Raw genomic sequence first — 22,337 nt, 5'->3', positions numbered from 1 at the left:
ATTAAAAATGCCATAACTGTATTGTCATGTTTGTTTCAGGGTTTTTCCCAATAACAAAGATACAGAAACAATTTAAATGCCCACTATTAAATAGATACAGAAAATGTAGTGGGCAGATTGTGATATATGATACACATATAAGTAGTGTATCATATAGAATATTGTTCAAACATTGCAGAACAGTTCCTGTCATTAACAATAGCATGTAAGGACTTGGGAGACAATATTCTAAGTGAAATAAGCTGGACACAAGAAGACAAATACCACATGGCCACATTTCCATGTGGAATCTCAAAATGCCAAACTCAAAACTGGAGAGTAAAGTGTTGCTGCTGGACCTAGTGGTGAGGCAAGGGCTAGTGGAGATGCTTGATAAATACAAAGTTTCATTTCAGTTAGATCAGGAAATTCTGGAAATAAATGTCCAGCTTTGTGACTACAGTCGATGTTATCCTGTACACTTAAAATTTTCTCAGAGGGCGGATCTTATGAGAGGTGCTAAATATGCTAATTAACTAGTGATCGAAAGCATTCATGTAGCAAAAAGTCAGGCTGTATTATGAAAATGTAAACATCTTTTAACTGTCAACTTCATCTCAGCAAAATTGGATGAAATAAATCCTATCTTGGACTCTCAGCTTAAATGTAGGCTTATGGTAGTCACCTAGTCACCTACTGTGCCAAAGGTTATCCTTTAGTTGTTGGACAGGGTAAGTCTGGAATGGAGTGGATAGTGGTGAAAGGCTATAATGACTTATCAACTACTTAGAAAATAACTGTTGCTAGCCATATGTGGGTGATGGAACCTGGCCCACAATGAACTTCCTCAAGAGAAACTATAATCTGAAGATCTGTGTTCAAAGCACCCTCCCATCCTTCCAGACTCCCATCCCCTTTAGAGATTTTTTGAAGCCATCCATTTTGCCTTAACTTTCCTAGGGGTGTGATTGCAGGTTGGTTCCATCAAGACCCATCCATCTTGTTCTTGAAGCTTCTCCACTCTTCCTGTTAGCCACAAATTCTCTTACTGTTGAAAATCAATCTGCCATTCCCCTTAGTTCATCACCAAGAAGAGGAACTGAATAGAACAAGTACTCTATAAATATTTGTGGACTAACTTAATGCTAAGCCTTTAATTTCAGTGACACCAGAAGTAGTAAAAAGGCCAATTCCACACATTTCCCAATTTTATGCATTCTTAGGACATGGCAGCTTTCTAATGATGGTGTATAGAGGGATTCTAAGAAAACTGAATAACACAATTGAGTCTGGTGTCCTCTTTCATTGGTACAGAGCAATTTATTTCTTAGTTAAAAGTTGTCCTGTCTCATTATGAGCTAAATAAATGAATGGAAAAATAAGTTGTCCTGTCTCTGTCCTGTCTCTGTGTAATGGCCTCTCAAGTGGTTAACTGTGTGGTAAACTTCTCAAAATAACATGAAATCCCTGAATCCTGAAATTTCCATATTACCTATGTGTTTGTATACACACTCACATATGTGAGATCAATATCAAAGATCTAAAATCATACTGATTTCAACTTTCAGACCTTTGATGGAACTTAAACATCACTGTGTGCTTGTTTTATGGGGTATGATATTATGAGTTTTGCCCATGGTCACAGCTGATTAACAAAGCATCTAAACTGATACCATGGATTTTTGACTCCTATCTCAGGGATATTAACTATTTCTTGTATTTTTCTAAGTGATATTGGTAATTTTCCATTCCATCTAATACTAACATTGTTGTGCACTGAACACCTGAGACTATGGGCATCTCTTTTTGTGTATGTGATGACATCATCATTCTAGGGAAAGTGTATGGCCAGTGAAGGAAACTAGTCATGATCCTGGCATCCTCAGTTCCTGGCTCAGTTCTCAGTTCTTTTAAAGACACACATGTATTTAATATGTAATTTAAGGAGAGAAGGTGGAAACAAGACACAAGGTGTCCCTGATCTTGATTAATTCTCTTTGTTCAGCACACCCTGGAGGCCACTGAATTTTGTGCCAGAGTAGATGGCTCAGTTTTAAATCACCTCCATGATTGGGTTCTTGCCATTATTTTTATAGCCCAACAAGTCTGTGGGTGCAGTTATTAAATCTTTCTTTAGTCCAGATGAATATTTCTCAATCCAGAGTTTTGTGCAATTGAATCTTGAACTAATTACACCATAAATTTAGAATTTGTAATTAATAGAACTGATTCTTTGTATGACCAGTGTAGATGCTGGAAACTTCCCTAATAGAAAAGGAACATGGTTATCAGCAGCTACTCAAGCAAACTCCTATTAGTCATAAAACAAAACAAACAAACAAAAACAATACACAAACAAATAAATAAAAACCATCCTGAATGATAATCTATAGGTATTGTGATATAAAATCACAGATGATCCTGACTGTTTGGGGATAGGGACGACCCTGAAGCTCAGCAGCCTCACAAGTGTAACTGGTTGATTTGGCCTCTCCTCCCATATGAAAGGAGTTTTGAGTTTATGTTGATGAATGTGTTTGCTTTATACATGTGCTTTGCTTTCAACTTGTTAGAAAACAGGTGCTTCTGATGAGTCTGCAAACCAGTGCCTTTGTCTGCTGGTATAGTGGGGACTGACATTCCTGCTTACGGATCAGCCAGGTTGGTGGGAAGCCTTCTTCTTTCTCCTGAGCATTCCCTTCAACATCATAAAATGACAGAGTCACCTGATATCCTATGAGGGAACACATCCTCAGGCCAAATTACAGTAAGAAAATTGAGAGACCTTCATTTAGAGGCCTGCCAGAAGTGCTGTGGAAGGGTGTATTTTAAAAGTTCTCACAAACTTCAAACTGACAGTATCACCAAATTATGACTACTCAGAACAGGTTTGAGTAAAGAACATATGTGTGTACTCTCACACACTTTTTTTTTTTTTGGTTTTTAGAGAGAGGGTTTCTCTGTGTAGCGTTGGATCCTATCCTGGCACTCTATCTGCAGACCAGGCTGTCCTGGAACTCACAGAGATCTGCCTGCCTCTGCCTCCGGACTGCTGGGATTAAAGGTGTGAACCACCAACGCCGGCTCACACACTTTAATGACAAGTATGTCTCATTTTATTAGAATCATGCTAACCTGATACATTAGGAAATATTTAAATGAAATACTTAAATGCCACAATTTTATATCTTTTGAAGAGCAGGGAAAATAATATATATATATATATATATATATATATATATATATATATATATGTATATTTTCTGGCCACAAGAATCCCTTTATTAAAAATCATGTACACAGGGTGCAGTTGTTTTACTATTAATAAAAATGAAGTGTTTAATATGGGCAGCATGTACCTTCCAGGGGCAGCATCTTCTCAAGATGAAGTCTAATAATGTAATAATTTATGTTTAGAGATGAATACATTTAGGCTTAGGAAAAATAAGAAACTGGCTCAGAGTAGTTCTGTTTATAGGTTCAATCATAATTAGAGTTCAATCAATCCGGCCAGAGTGCCTGGATTCATAAACCTGTCCCTTAGCTTTGGGATGTACGTTTACAATGTAGAGAGAGTATATTCTTTCATTGATCCCAAACCTAAATTCAGGCCATTTCTAGTCATTTGGAAAGAGAATGATTAGTTTCAACTCATAATCACAGAAGACCTTGGAAGGCTCTTATCTGTGCTTCTGGATGCCTTTGGTCAGTTCCCTCCTTGCTTCCTCACCTCTGGAAGCTGGTCCTTTCCACCTTCCTACAATCTCCAGTTCAGAGTCAGGGCTCTGACAGTACCTGTTGGGAAGGCCACATGTGAAAGCTTTCTCTTTTCTTTCCAGTGAACTTACATATAATCGACTCCTGGGTTCTATGACAAACATTTAAATCTTTGCCAGGATTGTATTTCCTTATTATGCATCCTTCCAGACCTGTTCTTGTTTTTTTAGTTTATTTTTTTAGATACCGTCATAGTTTCTTGTTTTTGTCAATTTCCTATAAGTAACCTGGTTTGTGAATACAGTCATCTTACTCTCCAGCTGCCCCAAATTAATTTCTGAGTCCATTCTCTTTATATTTCAGGTTTAACTTTGATTCTTCTCATGATAGGAAGAATTTTTTTGTTTGTTTTGTTTGTTTGTTTGTTTGTTTTTGTTTTTGTTTTTTGAGACAGGGTTTCTCTGTGTAGCTTTGGAGCCTATCCTGGCACTCGCTCTGGAGACTAGGCTGGCCTGGAACTCACAGAGATCTGCCTGCTTCTGCCTCCCGAGTGCTGGGATTAAAGGTGTGCACAACCAATGCCCAGCTGATAGGAAGAAATTTAATGATATGAGTTCAAGGCAAAGAAACTTCCAAACATTCTTGCTAAAGTACCACAGAGCATGCCCTGCCTAATCCCAGGACAAGTTTGTGGGAGAATGGGAAAAGCCATCATAACATTCTATGGAGGAGTGGGTAGGAATAGGTGAAAGTAGATAGAAAGAGAAACCAGGAAATGCAATTCTCAGCTGGGCTAGTCTGTCAGGGTATCTTATAGGCAGCATAGATCCATGGGGAAATAAAGAAAGGCAGGTGACCAATGGAAAATGCCCTGGTGACAACATGCCTTTTAATTGTTTCAGAGCTAGTTGATAAAGAGGGAGAGACCTTTGAAAGCACATATCAGCCATGGTCCAGTGGATGAAGGCCAGTCCTTATTGGACAGGGGATTACATGCCAAAACAAACCGACATCTTTTTCCTTATGAAAACGGCAAAATTGTAAAGTATGTAGTGGGTCGATAACAAAGGGAGGAAGTCCTATTGTCATTCATTGCATATGGTTTATCTATCTATCTGTCTGTCATTTATTTATTTATGTATTTATGTATTTATGTATTTATGTATTTATGTATTTATTATCTTTCCTATGCTCAGTTCCACCCAGGATATGGCATACAAGTGAAAGGTTTTTTTTTGTTTTTTTTTTTTTTTTTTTTTTTTTTTTTTTGGTTTTTCGGGACAATGTTTCTCTGTGTAGCTTTGGAGCCTATTCTGGCACTCGCTCTGGAGACCAGGCTGGCCTTGAACTCACAAAGATCTGCCTGCCTCTGCCTCCCGAGTGCTGGGATTAAAGGCGTGCAACACCAATACTCGGCCGCACAAGTGAAAGTTGAAAAAAAAAAGTTTTGGCTTTGTAGGATTTAAAGGAATACTTCCATTCTGACACAGGAGGATCACAGTGTTTTCACTTTAAATTAAACCCAATGGAAACTTGAGTCTTGAGTTGATGAACTAATCTTCTTATGGGGAGGAATGTCACAATGTTTCCTGGGGTATATGGGAGATGTTACTAATCTGCCCACTGACTGCCAATGTGTCCAAATCTTCATCCTTCTGACTCCTGTGCTTGCAACCTTACACCCACAGGCACTGTGCAGTACACACAAAGGCAACTGTCAATTAATCAACTGTTAGGCAGGAAGGCAAATTACCAAGTCCTTCTTCAAAAGTCAGCAGTGTTAATGTGAGTCACTGCTGGATTTTTACTTGTTCTCAGCATAGGAGATGGAGTCTAAGCCATCATGCAAGCACCCTAGGCTAGCATTCCACCACTGAGACCTAGCTTCTTTGTACTATACACAGAACTGTACTATTTCTTTCAATTTTCAAACAAATTGGGAAGAATTTGTAAGCAGTAGGCTACTTGATGGCCATCTAAGAGTAAATTATGTTAAGGTCATTATCTTGGTGTTGCCATTTTCATGTCTTTGCTATGGAGACTTCATGCAGGTATTAAGCAGTTATGTAGTGTACCCTGTTCTGAAATTTAAGCTCAGCTAACAACAACTATAGTTCCACTATTATTCCTGAATCTTTGCCCACAGAAAGAGATAGATGAGTTTGGCATTGGAAAAAAGAGACATCTGTCTGTTATAATCTTATAAGAAAAATAGGTGTTCCATATAAACCACTGGCAAAAGAGGAGGTTTTACAAAAGAAAGTTATAGCTGCTTCAGATGCTCTGAGCTATTCTAGAATAAAATGTCTTTCATTCAGTGCCCTAAGAAATAAAGGGAAGGCTGGTAATTGCTGTAATAGATAACAATAAGGCCAGAGAAAATTCTTACCAAAGCAACTATTATTGTCATGCCATTACAGCTCCACCTTTTCAGGAGTTTCCTCAAGTTGTTTAAGTGGATGGCTCAATAAAAAAAGTGGTTATGTTATTATTAGCTGGGGCTTGGGAATGTTTATTTGAACCACTCTTGTAGGGATGCCATTATGTTTAATGTGGCATCTATTCAGACTTTCCTTATCAATGTGCCTATCAGAAATGAAAACAAATCACCATTTAACTCAATTGTCCTTTTCTAAGCTGTGATTATTGAGTTGACCTATGCTCTGTCTTCACAAGAAGGACAGATTAGTTTGCAGGTAGCACTGCCTTCAAGCTTTCTTCTCTGTACATCCCCAGTGGCATTTTTCCGGCTTTAGTCCACACCACACATCTAGAGGTTAATCCTTCTGAAGCAGATCCATTTAATCTTCTCAAGCCCAAACCCTCCATTTCCTTTTTACTGGAATCAAAAGTCACAGAGAAGGTGGCTCCCATTCCCAGGGATCAATCTAAACACACCGGTTACTTAGTCCTGGCTGTGATTCTCAAAACATAGAAGATGTGTTGAGAAGATGAAAGGATGCTGGTAAGACAGCTACAAAGTTCTGTTTAAGCTCAGAAAGCATGCCATACAAGTCCCCCTTTCTTGCCAGTCATGCCCATGATGACCTCTCTTCCCTGAAATGGCAATTTTCAACCATGAAAAGATTGGATGTCCAGTTTATGCTTGAAATGGATTCACCTCTACTTGGCTAAAACTGTTCAGTGTTACTTCCCCCAGTCTTGGGACATTTAGTCTCTTGCTGAGAGCATTTAGGTGTGGTCATCTAGGACAGCATGACTTTAAGTTTCTGTGATTCAGACACAAGTGACCAAGCAACAATCATACCCAAATATTAAAGCAATCATTCAGAGCTGGCAGCTCCATCTGGAGGAGAAAAAGAGCCCCTGGGATAACAGGAGATTCAGATACCTTGTTGAAAGCTAAGTAAAATCAAATCATTGAAGGTCATCCAAGAGCTGAACAATGCCATTGTCAAACTTCCAAAAAGAAGGAGCCACAGGGTCATGTTTGGCACATAGGGAAAAAAATTAGTATGAAGGAAATTCCCACATGGCAATATGACCTAGATCCCTCCACAAAGGTGCTGTTTTGCAAAGTTGTTGCCAAATGCTATTTTAATCAAAGCCAGCCTGCCTTGGTGCAACCCTGAGAGCTCAGCTATTTCACCAAAAGCACTATGAAAGAGTAGCATGGAGTAATATTGATGTCATTCAACTGGGCTGCTTCCCACTGCTTCTCACAAAGACAGTGAAATGGTACTCATTCTGTCTAGCAAGACAGAATAGGTCCTGCTGTTCTGAACAGCCAACCCTTTCCAACTGATATGCAGCTCATTCTCCCCTACGGTCACTCACTTCCCCATTTTGTTTTTACACTGAAAATATTGATCACCATAGTCCTCACAGTCCTGATATTTCAGATATACTAATACACATATATGAAGATATGAGATGTTGGAAACAGTCAACCCTTTGTGGAATGAAGACACTGAATGTCAGGAGAAAGGCTCATCTTGCATTTTCAATTCACAGGGAATTGAACATTTTGCCTTCCTCAAAAGTTGAGAACAATGTAAGCCTAGGTGTCTTTCTGGCTTTTTTATTTTCATTAGATCAAGATGCAAATTGGGTAATCAGGAAGCTGTCTCTGTATGATTAAATCTACACACTGCCGGTGTCCAGGGAAAGGGTTTGTGCAATCAATAAATTACCCAAAGCCACTGTCTGAATTATGGCCAAGAAATAAAAGGCTACTTCTTAAAATATTCCCAAGTACATACACATTTATGATGAGTCATTTTATGTGTTCACTTCACTTAAATTGTCATGGATCTCCAGGTATCTGGGTTGCTTTATTCTAGACACTTGTATGAGAGTGTTGGTGGTGACAGTAACTTTGGAATCTGGACACTGATTAAAGCACATGAAACAAAGTTTTAACAGGAATAGTCCTTACACAGTCAGTTAAATCTTACAAAGAAAAACTAAACTAAACTAAAAAAGGAAGGCTGAGTCTACCAGAAGTGATAGAGAATTGCCCTCTCAGACTGTTTCTGAACTGAAGTGCTAGCTCTTCCTTCCCTTTGGCCTTTAACCTGTGACATCTTATTGGTTCTGTAGCAGTCAGTCAATCACTGGGGTTGACACTGGGATAGTGACTGAGATTTCTGGGCTTGTCAGCCTTCAAATATTCAATTAACTTTTGCTTTCTTACTTCCATTTCCTTCCCTTCAAGCCTTCCCTATCTTTCCCTAACCACCCTTTCCTCTTCATTTATTTATTTGTTTAATTTTTCTTTATTTTTGGTATTTTATGACAGGGTCTCCCTCTGTAGTCTACATTAGTAATGGCCTCTTACTGACACTTGGCCCCAGAGGCTAGAATCACATGTGTGATCTTCCTGCTTTAATCTATCGGGAGAATATTGACTACTCTGCCAGCTCAGATTTAAGGTGGGATCTACTCTTAGCAGTTTACTAGCAATGCTGATCATTCCTTTTAGCCTTAAACAGTACTCTTCCCCAGCTGGTAAATAAGCATGAATCGCCACACAAATACAAGCAATATTTATACACAAAATAACCTTTCTTTCTTACATTAAGAGCTAAGCACTGTCTTCCATGCATAACTCTCAGATTACATCCTAGACACCTAAGCCTAAAGTGATATTATTCAAGTCCAATATATGATTTATAAGAAAGCTTATTACTATAGCTATCCAAAATCCATCCATAATCCAAATAGCTACAGAGGCATCCTCTTTTAGAAGGCATATGAAATCCTTAATCCTAATTGTATCACTTGAAAAACATGTCCACAATGTGAAACAGCAGTCACACCTTTAAGCCACAATTCAGAAAAGTTTAGTGGTATTTAAGGGCTGTCAGAAACACATTTCCTTAACCATCTTACTATTGAGTGTGTGCAGAAGTAGATGGCTGGTGTGCACTTAATGGAGAGCACAGAAGTTTCAACATTGAACTTTCTGGCTACATTATTTGTGATCATCACCCCTTGCATTGGCTATGATATGTGCAGGTGCTAGATAATCATATCACTGAGTAAAGGCAATGTGGGTATTAATGTGTTAATTTTAATGAATTAGCCATTTTAAACAATGCACAAAACATGAAGATTTATTCTGAAAATGATATACTTAGCATGTGCTTGCCTTCGAGAGCACCCAGTTATATGAGTGCAAAGAAATGGATCCAACCAAAATATTTCCTTCACAGTGTTATTTTTCCTAATGGACAGTAGCATACACAAAGTGATTGCAACCTACTCAGTTGTGATGTTTCCTTGCTGAATATCAGGCAAGGACTCTTCAAGGAAGCAACCCAGTTCTCGAGAGCATGAATGGCCCCAGTTTAAGGAACTAGAGAATATCAACGTAGTTTAGTTCATGTGAATGAGAATTATTTGAGTATATACTCTCTTCCATGAACAATTCAGAGGTATCCCATCAACATATGGCTAATAACTGAATGCTAATAACTGAAAATAGATATAAGTTTTGGTACTTATAGAAAAATAGTTAAGTGAGGTGTCCAGAGTTACAATGTGAATAAAAGTAAGCACTATATTAAAAGTGTTTTCTCCTTGATGGAAAAATATCTTTCATGCGTTCCATACCTAGGCAGAGAGACACCTGGAAGTAGTAACTGTGTGGTATCAGAAATAAAACACAGGCCTGGGAGTGTAGAGATGATCATTCCATTCTCTGCTCTACCAGACCAATGTGAGACAAAACCTCTACTATCAGGGGTCATTCACCCTCCCTCCAACACTGGCCAGATACAGTTGCAATGTGTTTCCCTTGCTAGAAAACCTTAGAGACCAAAAGATGTATAAAGAACTTTAAAGTTTTGTCATGGGCTTCAGAGATACAAATCCATAGTAATCAGTATCAGGGTTTCACTTAAAAGTGGTTGCTTCTAAAAGTCTCAGATTTTAAAAATTCTTTCTTTGGAAATATTATCTTTGTAGGCTGTAATAAAGTATTTGAAATCACCCCATCTGGCCTTATGATATAGTCCAGTAATAGAGAATTTTTCATGCATTTACAAGGTCCTAGTTTCCATCTCCAGCACATCAAAAAATTTTAAAAAATTACCATTTTTCCGGTACCAAAAAATGTGCCCATGCAATTTTCAGCCCTTTATACATATTTGTTTTCATTTCTGATGATTGGTTTTCTGCTGTTTTACTAAACCCAGCTAATGATTGGGATTCTTCTAGAAACATATGGATATATGCACATCAGCCACAGATACTGAAGACATCAAATAGATGGTGTTACCTAGAATGCAGAGACCATCTGTGCAGTTTTCAGATTCCTGGCTGAGACCTTCACAGAACTTGCCCCCATTTCTTGGGGGTGGAGCTGTGCACTCACGAATACGGAGATGTTCACACTCTGGGCTGCAGACTGACCATTCACTCCACACTTCCCAGCTGCCATCCACTTCAAAGGAAAATGACAGAGGCCACTCTTAGCAGGACTTGGCAACTATTGGGAGACTTGCACCACAGTTTAAACAGACCACCAACCTAGTAAAACCAAACTGAGAGATCAGGATATCTTTACTCTCCAGTTTCTTTTCCAATTAAAGCTATAACAGGATAAGACACATGTTTGAATTTAGGTAAACACTTGAGTGATTGGTGTCTTTAAGTTGGCTAATAATGGCATTGTCCATTCTTTCCCATTCTGTCTTACCCAAGAACATCACTGATGGACATGTAGCTAAATGCAGTACCATGGGATGTAGTGTGGGCTTACAGTTTAGAGTAGTAAATATAGTAGACTGACTTTAAGTCCCCAAATCCCCTAAACAATAAAAGTTAAACCCACATGAACTGATAGTGTTAAATGAAAACAGGTCAGTGAAACCCCAAGATGGCAGAACCTACAGAAATAGAATTTCTTGGGTCATAGATTGCTGCTGTACATTGAAATGAGCAGACTGAACTTAATTCCATTAAATATCAGCCCAAGAGACCAGGACAGATGTTTGAGGCAATTGCCCCATTACCTCCTAGGAATAGTTTTCACCATGCTTATGTAGGTTAAGATTTTGCAAGTTTTAATCTAAACCAATTAGTGCAAAATAGGGAAAAAAATTAAAAAAGTACTAAATGTGGCCCCAAAAAGTCTGAGTCCAAGTCTTGGTTTTGTAAACTTGTTAGCAGAGAAAGTAAGTCATGTGGCTTCAGTTTTCCATTCTGTCATCTGGGGACAATAAAGTCACAATGGAGAGATAAATGGTATGGCATGTATGAAAATGTCCTCACAGTACCTGGCACATAGTAAGCACTCAATAAATGTTTGTGAAATACAAGGGCAAATTAAACTGAATACAGGCTGTTGGTCAGAGTCTCACCTTAGCTTCTAGAGAAACTCAAATTGAGAATTTAAAGACATGACACTCTGGTCCCAGGGCCTTGGAATTAAACTTGTGTGGTGCATATGAAACTGGGAGCAGGTATGCCCTCTGTGAGAGAACATGCTTTCCATAAAGAAAGCCACTTTCCATCTCACATGGTTCTCGTTGTATTAGCTGGGTTACAGCCAGGAAGAGACAACAAAAGAACTGATAGGAGACACATTCCATTATTGAGATCTTCTGCTATTTGGAAAGAAAGGCACTTGCAGGCCAGGTGTAAATACACACCAGTGCGATGGACAATCTCTGCCAATTGTATTGTAAAGAAATACCAAGCTGAAACTGAGTAAAGGTCAAGTTGTGGATAGTTGCTTTTTTGCTTGAAGGCAAGTCACACAATCCCTGAATACTGTACTCAAATACATGCCATCAAGTGGGAAAATCAAGGGGAGAAGGTGGTGGCTTAGTCCAACAAACAATGCTACCACAAGCTTTGCATAGAGGAGTTCCCCCCATGTTCTCGCCATTACAGTGAATTCAGTATCAGCACCTCGGATAGAAGCAATAGTCTAGGACCTTGGACCAGCGTGACTTTGGAAGGGTGCATTGCTTGCTGCACAGCAGCTTAATAGTATTGGCGGATTAGAAGAAGAAGGGAATCTGTGTATATCTCACCAGGACAAAGAGCAGTGCAGGTTATTTTCTGCACTGACATTCCCTCACAAAAGGCCCCACCATTGAGAGGAGCGGGGTTGGTGCAGGTCCGGGAACGTTTCTGCCATCCTCTACCACAGCGAACATTGCAGGCTGACCACTCTGTCCAGGAAGACCAGCCTCCATTCACTGAGAGACAAAAATGGGAGGGGAGAAAAAAAGGAGAGAGGTTTGTACTGATTGCCTACTATGTGCAAGCCACTGTGCCAGGTGCTGTGAGTCAGGGATTTGGGGAAGAAGAGATGGTGCCGAGTCCGTCCCATTTACTGCTCTGCTGTGAGCCAGCGGTGGTCCTCATTCTTCTACCCTTCTGTAAGAGGAACCTAGAGAGTTGTCTTTGCAGGGAACTATTAAAAACTGGAACAACTCATCATCAGATCTCTAAAGTACTTGACAATCCAGAGTATAAGAAGAAAATATCAGCATCTGAATTTCTATTACTTTTAAGTGCTTCAAAAATAATTCCCAGGGCTCCTCTATTGTGGCAAGAAATGTCTTAGCTTAAATAGCTAGGAAATGCTCTAATACAATGCCCAAGATCATCAGCAAACAACAATATTTTTTTTGGTGCATCTCATCTGGTTTGAGGAGAGGAATTGATTACCAGAATGTCTGTGAAGATATGGGTGGGGGGCATCTGAGTTTGTGAAGGATGGGGAGCTAAAATTGCTCACTATGATGCTTTCAAAATATAAACACCATGAAAAGAAAAATAAAACCACTATTTTATTATTTTAAGAGAGAGATTGCAAATACCACTGGCTGTCTCACAACAGTGCAAGATTGAATGGACCAGCAAACACATTTATAGGGTTAGGGATGTTTTCTCACCTGGCACAGGAGTGAGGTGGGACAGCACTGCAGTGAATGACCCAGGTGCCTCTTAGCTCTTGGAATGGAAATTGTAATATAGTACACCGATCCCTATATTTCTGTTTTAGCCCTCCCTATCCCTTCCTGACCTTTGGGCTGATCTTACCATAGACCACCACGGTTGCTGATAGGCTCCTCCTCTTGGCCACGATATTGGCTGCCATACAGGTGTAATTTCCTGAGTCTGAGAGCCGGGCTTGCCTGATGATCAGGTTATGGTCAGCCCTGGTGTCAATGTTCTCATCCTGTTCAGAGTCAATTGGTTCCTCATTTTTCAGCCATTCCACCTACAGGCAGTAAAGAATGTCTGTAAGTTATCACAAGAATAAACTCTCTTCCAGGAGTAGAAGGTGTGCATCTGTGATATGTTGGGAGAAAAACACAGATATAACACACAGAGGTGTGGTGAACACTGCTGTGTATTTCACATCCTGCCTGCTTACTGAGTAAATCTGGCTCTATTTAAGAAATAGACACTCAAGTTAACAAACTGAGAGTAGAAAAAAAAAAAAACCCTCAAATATTCTAATGACTTTGACCCATTTTATAAAAAGGTAACAGAGCAGAAATGACTACAATTAGGTTATTTCTTTTTGTTAGAAATCTGGTGATGATAATGATAATGATGATGATGATGATGATGCAATGACGATGATGATGCTATTTCAAATCTGGGCAATGTAACTTAGAAAAGTCAACAGACATATGTTGGATTTGTACTTTGTGTTAAGAGAATATTTTACTGGGCAAAATTTCAAGTCCATGTATTTTCACTTAAGTTTTAATAGATGCCTGATAATATAACCAATCTGAAGAAATACAGTTTGAGAAAAATCATAGAATAAAACATCTTTCTCTCAAAATTACCCAGAGTTGGAGATTATCCTCATGGATTACTTCTCCAAAGGTTCAATAGATCTCATCTAGGTTTTGGAAGGGGCATTAATTCCACTCCTGTTCTACTGTTACTCTGCTTTCATTTCCTGGGACACATGTGGAAGACATAGGTGGAAGTTTTCTATTCCCTATTCTTCTCCAGTGCAGGTATACCACACCACACTTAGTTCCTAGGTCATCAAGTATGATGGTAGAAACATTTTGTTTGCCACAATTCATTCTTCCCCAATGAAGGCACACAGCCCTTAGTAACTCTAGGACATCAAGCATGATTGGGGAAGGATTCTGTTCCACTTTCCTTATTCTTCCCCTATGTAGGTACACGGTATTTTAGTTACTAGGTCAATAAGCATGGTGGTTTGCCATGGTTGAACAATTTACCTTCCCCCTTTGTCCTCTGCTCTACATCAAAACCCCTTCACCGTCTTGTGACAATATGGCCACATATGACATTTAGTTCAGGTTATCAGCATATGTAAAAACACAGTAATCTGACAAATGTATGGAGACTGTAACTTATAGAATCGGGATTCCCAAGATTTGGAGAACTGTGTGTGTGTGTGTGTGTGTGTGTGTGTGTGTGTGTGTGTGAGAGAGAGAGAGAGAGAGAGAGAGAGAGAGAGAGAGAGAGAGAGAGGAGAAAGAAAGAGAAAGAGACATTTGAGTTAATCCTCTAATGGCAGTGAGTATGCTAACAAGATCACAGAGAGTATGTTGCACAAGGGATATTCTGTTTTGCTTGGCCCACGATTAGCATAGCTAATTGAGAGTTGGTGTTAGCATAAGATGCTTCATTTGATTTTGTTTTAAAACACATTTATAATCAGTAAGTTGTATTTGTCATATAACTGTTCAACACAGCAAAGGTGTGACAGTCTCTATGAAAAGGAAGTTTTTTTACCAGAGGAAAAGTTAATCATGGTCCTTCAATATTTTCCTAAGTATTGCCCATTCATGAATGTTCAGATACCAAAAAATACCATCATCTAAAAGTAACCCAACAAGGAAGCAATTGAGAAAGGAAAACAATGCTAAATGGCAAAAGAAGAGACCTTGGAGCTCTAGAAGAATGGATAGAGATCTGCAACATCATGAGCTACACAGACCATTGAAGTACATTGAAGTACTAACCCCATGAATCCCTGCAGCATCCCCATAGTCCATCCTGGAGAGCCACCAATTATTAAGGAGTATGGCTCTATTAAACAACACAGTGTAGAGAATCTCCCTTTATAATACATCTCAATATTAGTCTATGACCCAATGTCTTTAATTTCCCACTGGCATAGTGGGTTTCACAGCCACTTCATTATCCATATACAAAGTGATAAAAACATTGAATGAACACCAGAGATTATATTGAAGGCTAGGTCAACACATTTTCCCAACCAAGAGGGCAAATTCCTTTCAAAGTCTTACTTTGAATGGCAAGACATAAATTAGGAAAGGAATCCATATCCTCAACAAAATCCGAGTCCAAGTAACAGAGACACCAACCTCTGAGATGACTCCTTCCTTCATGATAGAGAGATTTAGTGATTTCTAAATCACTCTCATGCCTAACTCATTGCATACAACAAAATAGTCAACAAAGTATGTCAGAGCTACACTCTTCTTCCACTCGCCCAGCTCAGAAATTCTGCTGGGAAGTACCTGTTAACTAGTCAGCTCCTGAACTTTGCTATTGGTGGTGTTTAGGAAGCCCTTTCTGCATGTTGTTCCCTGTCTCCATATTATTTTTACACAGATGGGTAGAGCTAGGGAAACCCTGTCCCTGTCTATACACAAATTAATTCTTGAACACAGAGTCCTGTGAACAGTGGTCTCGGAGACAGAACCTAAGATCCCCTGTGTCTGGGAAGCAAAGACAGCATTATTGAATAAGTGACACAGAGGAATTCAAAGCATATCATCAAGTAGAGAGCTATCTGCAGATTTAAAATCTAAAGAAAAGAACAAGCACAAATGAAATAAACTAGGCCAACTGTACTATAAATTTAATGGAAAAATGGTCAATATGGACAATATGAGGAAAATAATATAAATGAGCTGAACCCTCCTTTAACTTGATTAGAATTCACTAAGTAAACATGGTGTGAAGACAAATATGTAGCCCCTTAAAGAATTAAAACTGAGATGTAAATGACAATTAAACAGTATGCATTCTGTATCGCTAGTAATAAGTTAAGTAATAATATAACTTTCCTGGACTACGGATATAGCTCAGTTGATATGCTGTTTGCCTTGTAAACTTGAGGACCTGAGTTCCATCACCAGAGCCCACCTATGAAAAAGCCAGTGTTGGGGGTGCAAGCATGGAATCTCAGGGTTAGGCCTGATGAGGCACTGGTTCCCTAAACTCCTTTGTCAGCCAGTCAAGCCTACTTGGCAAGTTCCAAGCCTGTAAGACATTCTGCCTCCAGAGATTATGAATGGCTCCTGAAGAATGGTACCCAAGGTTGTTGTCCACTGCCATTAGTTCTCACACATGCGCATGCACTGGCCCCCAACACACACATGTATATGTGTGTGCACACATAGAGACACACACATACACACACACACACACACACACACACACACACACACACACACACACACACACACACTTTTCTCCTAAAAACAAACATTGCCACACAGTCTTTATTATCTGGATTCTTTGGTTTTTCACTGGGACATCACCACAGGGAAGTTTACCTTATACTTCCTTATTCCTTCCTCATTGCCTCTAGAAATCCTGAAGCAGCCTGATGACTCAATGGTCTACTACTACTTCTGTCCCTGCCTCTACCCTGGATTCTGCCTCATAGACCAGATGCTCTCACTTTGCAGAGAGAAATCAGTCAGTGTGTTCACTTCTTCTCCAAATGAGGAACCCCTTCTGTGGTTTGGATTCTATCTGCTCCCCACATGAGTTCTTCCAATCACATTTCACCTCAGCTTACCTACTCCTCTGTAGTTACACTAAGACTTCAACTTCTTCTAGAAACTCAAGTCAAGTCCCTTCCTGACCTAGAGGCCAATCCCTGAGGCACCCATGGCCCCACTGACTTGATATTCTGGACTCAGATCACATGCAATATTCTTTGAGATGTCTTACCCAGCTGTGCTTTCTAAACAATGAGTTGCCATCACTCTATTGTGCTATAACTTTCCCCTAAATGTATCCACACTGGATAGTCCTAAAAATAGCAATGTCGTTATCTATCATATTGTTTTTTCAGTATATGCCTAGGAATTTTCCAAAACAAAGCATTATGGATTGCCTTACTTAGGACTACTATTACTGTGATAAAAGACCAAGACCTAAAGCAACTCGGGAGGGATAGTTTATTTCAGTTTACAACTCTCAGGTCACACTCTATCACTGAGAACAGTCAAGGTAGATACTCAAGGCAGAAACTAAACTAGAAGCTATGTAGAAACACAGTTTACTTGCTTCTATGGCTTGTTCATCTCTCCCTTCCTCTCTCTCTGTTTTCTTTCCTTTTTTTCTTTTGACACAGGGTCTCTCTACATAGCCCTGGCTGTCATGGAACTCACAATGTAGATTAGGCTGGCCTTGAACTCTCAGAGATTCTCCTGTCTTTGCTTCCTGAATGCTGTGATTAAAGGCATGTGACATGATGCCCAGCTTTCAGTTGTTTTCTTATACAACTCAGGATCACTTGTCCAGGGTCAGCACCACTCACAATGGACTTGGCTCTCCCACATCAATCAAACAATAAAATGCCCAACAATTCCCTATAGATCAGTCTTATGGAAGCACTTTCTCAATTGAGAGTCTCTCTTCCCAAATGATTTTACCTATGTCAACTTGGCATAAAACTAACCAACACAGGAATAGAGATAGAAATTTGATAATAGGAAATTTTTTGTTGTTGTTGTTGTTAGAAAAGGGAAGGAAGAAAATAAGAAATAGGAAAGGGAGGGAGGGAAATCATGAAAACTAATCATGAGTTAGAAACTCAACTTAGCATTATATAGACATTAAAACAAACATGAAAGTTAAAATACAAAACTATAGGTTGAGTGTTACAGATTTGTAAAGTGAAAACCCAGTAACAAACATACACATGCTTAAAAAGATCAGAATTGTAGTATATGCGTATTTAAGATCTTAGTGGTTATGTTCTTTTCCTACTGGGAGTTGAGGCACATTGGAGAAAAAGCATTTATAATGTGCAGGAAAAAAAGCCAACTTGGTTATAAAACATCTCCTTGAGTTATCACGAAGCATAGCAACTTTCACCTTTATATTTGGCCAAAGAATGTTTCTTCAGTGCAAAGCTTCTCTGAAAAGCCAAAATTAAAAAAAAAAATGGGTAAATGAGGAAGATCTCGAGACCGGCAGAGAGGGGAGGGAGTCTTAGCAGCAGATCTATAGCCCTTGAACTAAAAACATGAGGCCATGCCAGGCCACCTTCTTTGTGTCCCATGGGAGGGAATTCTCCTCCTGCTTTATGTGTTGTAATACAGCCCCTGGAGATGTCCCATGCACAATCTCAGCCACCACCACACACTGGACTTGCTAATCATTCCACCAACTTAGCCACCCACACGTGTGTACACATGCTTTAGGTATTTGTACACATTCTTTTACACTGGTTATTAATGGTGCCAAGACTGAAGTACATCAATAAACTGTGTCTATAAATAATCCTCACATTAGTGCATTTCTAAAAGTAGAGCCTTTTATTAGTAACCTAATAGTTTATCCATTTAACAGATGGCAGGATCTTTAGTAAGAAATCAGTTTGCTATTTTCTGGGCTTATAAAGTTGACACATTGTATTAGATTTATGGTTTTGTCACTTAGAGAAACTTTAAAACATTTTTGATGAGTTAAGTGCTCCTAATATAAAAAAATAACCCCCCACACACATCATGCACACATGCATTCATACTCTTCAGTAGCAAACTCTACTATCCTGGGGCTTAGGCAGCACAATAAATTAATGCAGTGCTTCTGGGTGCAAGACACAAATACATTGCCTGTGTATTAAGAGATTGCTCCATTTCCAAAGATGAGCTGACTCCCATTTTTCTTTTAAAAATGTGGCACTTTCAGTCTCCCTTTGTTGTACTACTTTTGCTGGAAATATTGGCCTTTCTTTAAAAGAAAAAAAAAAGGTGTTAATAGAATAAAAATTCAAATGATTTCATTTTCGCTTAAAAATGTCTTTTGCCTTTAATATATTATACAGAACTCTTCAGACTAACAGGATATTCAGTCTCCATGACAAGAATTATGCGTAAGTGGTAAGTGGAATCCGAGGAGAGATGTAGACCGAGAGACTTGTTTAAATAAACCCTTGCTAGTTAGGGGATGATTGCTATCACAATGAGAAAAGACAAAGCTAAGGATTTCTTACAGGAGTCATGTGACAAAGCATGAACCATAGCAAGATACAGGTTAGACCCTCATCTCCACAAAACTACAGTGTGGTGTCCAACCTGAGCTCTCTAGTCAGCATCAGCACAGAGGAGCTTGGCATCCTCTGATGACAGTTTTCCCCTTGCATTGGCCTCCCTGGTCTCCATATGTGTGCTGGTACACAGGTGTCTTGCTGTTAGCTGTGATTTCTCATGTAAGGACCAGAGAGTATCATAGAGTTTAGGAACCTCTGGACATTACTGTGATTCAAGAAATTCCTTTGTGAGAAGTTGCTAGAGCTGGAAGTGGCTACTTACACTCTTCACAAAAGGATATGAATTTTCTCTCTATCATTGATGATCAACACATTGACACCTGAGGCTCACAGACATTTACATCAGTGATCCAGATGACTTCCTGCTGGTAGGTCATATTTTCAACAGAGAGGCTTAACATTTCTAAAGGTTGTTGGCGTCTGGCTCTCATCCTGAAGAGAGATAATTCTTTATCTGATTTCTGCTTCTTGCTTCAGATGGACAGCTTTGCTTAGGAACATGTGAAGAAACTAGTTACTTAGGGGTAATGAGCCTATGGGTCTGCAGGATGCCTGCATTCATTAGCACAGTGTTATGTACAGATGGTCTGCCATTTGTCGATTTTTCCAGTTTATAAACAAATCTGGAAACACAGACCATTGAAGACAATTAAATTTCTTTCCAGAAAGCTAGGTCCTGATCTGCCGTTGGTAGGCAGCTGGAGAATGGAAGGGTTTTCCTCCCCAGTAGATGCCATGATATACAATCAGGTGTGGAGGGATATTCCTGTGGAAGAAGGGAGGAAGGATGCTTTGAGGGAGGATGTCTTATCTGAAACAAGGGTAACCTGTAATACTTGGATGCATTGCATTGCTAGTTGTCACTCACTCTGACCTTTTACTAAGCACAGCTATATATGGACACACATGAAGCATAATGTTCACTGTCATCTGACAGCACACCAGCATCCTCATGCATGCAGTGGGAGTGGTATTGGTTTGGTTCCAAAACCAAAAGACACCAGGAATAGAAGATGGCACAGGATGGATGTTTCCATGCAGAACCCAAACCACATGATCTTTAAATTCTAAGTGGTACCAACCTGGAAATCTTTCTTGTCCCTCACTCAGAAAATACCACAGGGATCATTCCTTGATGCCATCTACCAGGAGCACTTTCCCTCAATCTCATATCCTTTCTTGGAACTGGTCAAGGGTCATAGGAATTACTCATATATTTAACAGGTGCAATCTAAGGAGCTTCAAAAATTCTTTCCTTCAGCACCTGTGACTGTTTTCTTTTTTCTCTACTCACTGCCAAGCTCCTTCATAAACAATTTTAAAATCTTACATCAGTCCAAGAAAAAGGTATTTTGTATATATTAGTCACAAGCACAGATAGGAGATAGAAAGGGGACATTTTAATTGATATATTTGGGAAGTCACTAGTATTTTAAATGGCTACATGTTTCTTCATATTATATTTCATTTATTTATTCTAGGTATGAGCTAGATAAGAGTAATAAATGCGCCTTCAACTATGATCAAAAATAGGCACAGCAAAAAATTGCTGAAGTTTAGAGACAAGGGTATGTCGCTATACATGTGTAGAATCAGGAAGAGACTGGAAGGCCACGGCAGCTCACAGCACAGCTCCTTTCTGCCCTACTAACCTCCAAACTTGTCTGTGAGTTCATCATGTTACAAAAAACAAGTATGACTGGCTTTCCATGCAGCAACAGAGAGGAGGAAGGAGAAGGTATCTACCTCCTGAGCAGCTAGTCTGAGATGTACACAGTGATAGGAGTAGAGACAGAGGGGCCAGAAGAAGTAAAGTCAGAGGTTATAGGAACAAAGAGGAAGCTATAGCACTCTTCTACCACAGGACATTGGTCTAGTCAAGTCTATGCACTTAGTCACACTATTACTTTTTGTGGAACAGATATTTTTAGCTTGATGCCAATAGATCTAGTCTTGCTTGGGCAATGATCATGTGCTACTCTTTTAATCACAATTATGTGTGATTATATATATATATATAATCACTGGGCAAGTGATCTACCATGGGGTTACATTCTGACTTCTTGTGCTTTGTATTTTGACAAGGGTCTCTGTTTTAGTTAGAGTTTCTATTGCTGTGAAGATGATCAGTATTCTTATAATGAAAAACATGTAATTGAGGTGGCGCTTACAATTTAGGAGGTTTAGTCCATTATCATGGAGTGGACCATGGTGACTGGGAATATGGTTTGCAGGCAGACATGGTACTGGAGTATTCTACATCTTGATCCAAAGGCAACAGGAAGTAGACTGTTTCACTGGGCATGTCTTGAGCATATATAAGACTTCAAAGCCTACATTCAAAGTGACACACTTCCTCCAACAAAACCACACCTACTCCAACAAGGCCACACTTCCTAATAGTTCCATTCCCTTTGAGGGCCCATTTTCTTTCAAACCATCACCATCTCATTTTGTAGCTCAAATTGGGTTTGAACTCTCAAACCTCTTGCCTGCCTTCCAGGTGCTGGAATTAAAGCTTTGTGCCATGCAATCATTGTTTCCCTAGTTATGTGACCGAAATTCCTTTTAAATATTTATGTTTATGCCCACAGACAAGTGCTATTGTCAGCCTGGGACAAAGAAGACTTAATGGGGATTCTTATCTGATCAAAGTACCAAGAATAAGTGACTGTTGAGCACTGAGCCCCAAAACAGGACATCTGTGTCACCCACCAACCAGAGTCCTGGGGACATTACAGAAGAGAGGGCAAAACTATGTAAGGACCAGATGACAGGGAAGTGTCATCTGGTCATTGCAATCATAAACATACAGAAACAAATGGACACATACAAGATATACAAGATTGGGCCCTTCTACACTCCATCCTGGATAGAGGAGGCAATCATCAGA

The 22,337-nt window shown here is 39.4% G+C and overlaps 1 protein-coding gene across 6 annotated transcripts in view; it reads right to left on the bottom strand.

Annotated features, from left to right (window-relative positions):
• Unc5d (unc-5 netrin receptor D) overlaps positions 1-22,337 on the bottom strand; it is a 510,504-nt gene that overhangs the window by 89,499 nt on the left and 398,668 nt on the right. For 3 of the 6 annotated variants that reach the window (XM_035452950.1, XM_035452951.1, XM_035452952.1), the window contains exons 5-7: positions 13,222-13,402; positions 12,204-12,371; positions 10,442-10,606 (exon numbers count right to left, since the gene is read on the bottom strand). In XM_035452950.1, the coding sequence (XP_035308841.1) occupies positions 10,442-10,606; positions 12,204-12,371; positions 13,222-13,402 (514 nt within the window). The remainder of the gene's footprint in view (positions 1-10,441; positions 10,607-12,203; positions 12,372-13,221; positions 13,403-22,337) is intronic. The other 3 variants (XM_035452955.1, XM_035452954.1, XM_035452953.1) reach the window with 1 other exon arrangement.

This window comes from Cricetulus griseus (assembly GCF_003668045.3).
Source record: "Cricetulus griseus strain 17A/GY chromosome 1 unlocalized genomic scaffold, alternate assembly CriGri-PICRH-1.0 chr1_1, whole genome shotgun sequence".
Taxonomy (NCBI): Eukaryota; Metazoa; Chordata; class Mammalia; order Rodentia; family Cricetidae; genus Cricetulus; species Cricetulus griseus.
Note: the sequence above shows the minus strand (reverse complement) of the source record. Positions and strands in the feature narration are given on the sequence as shown.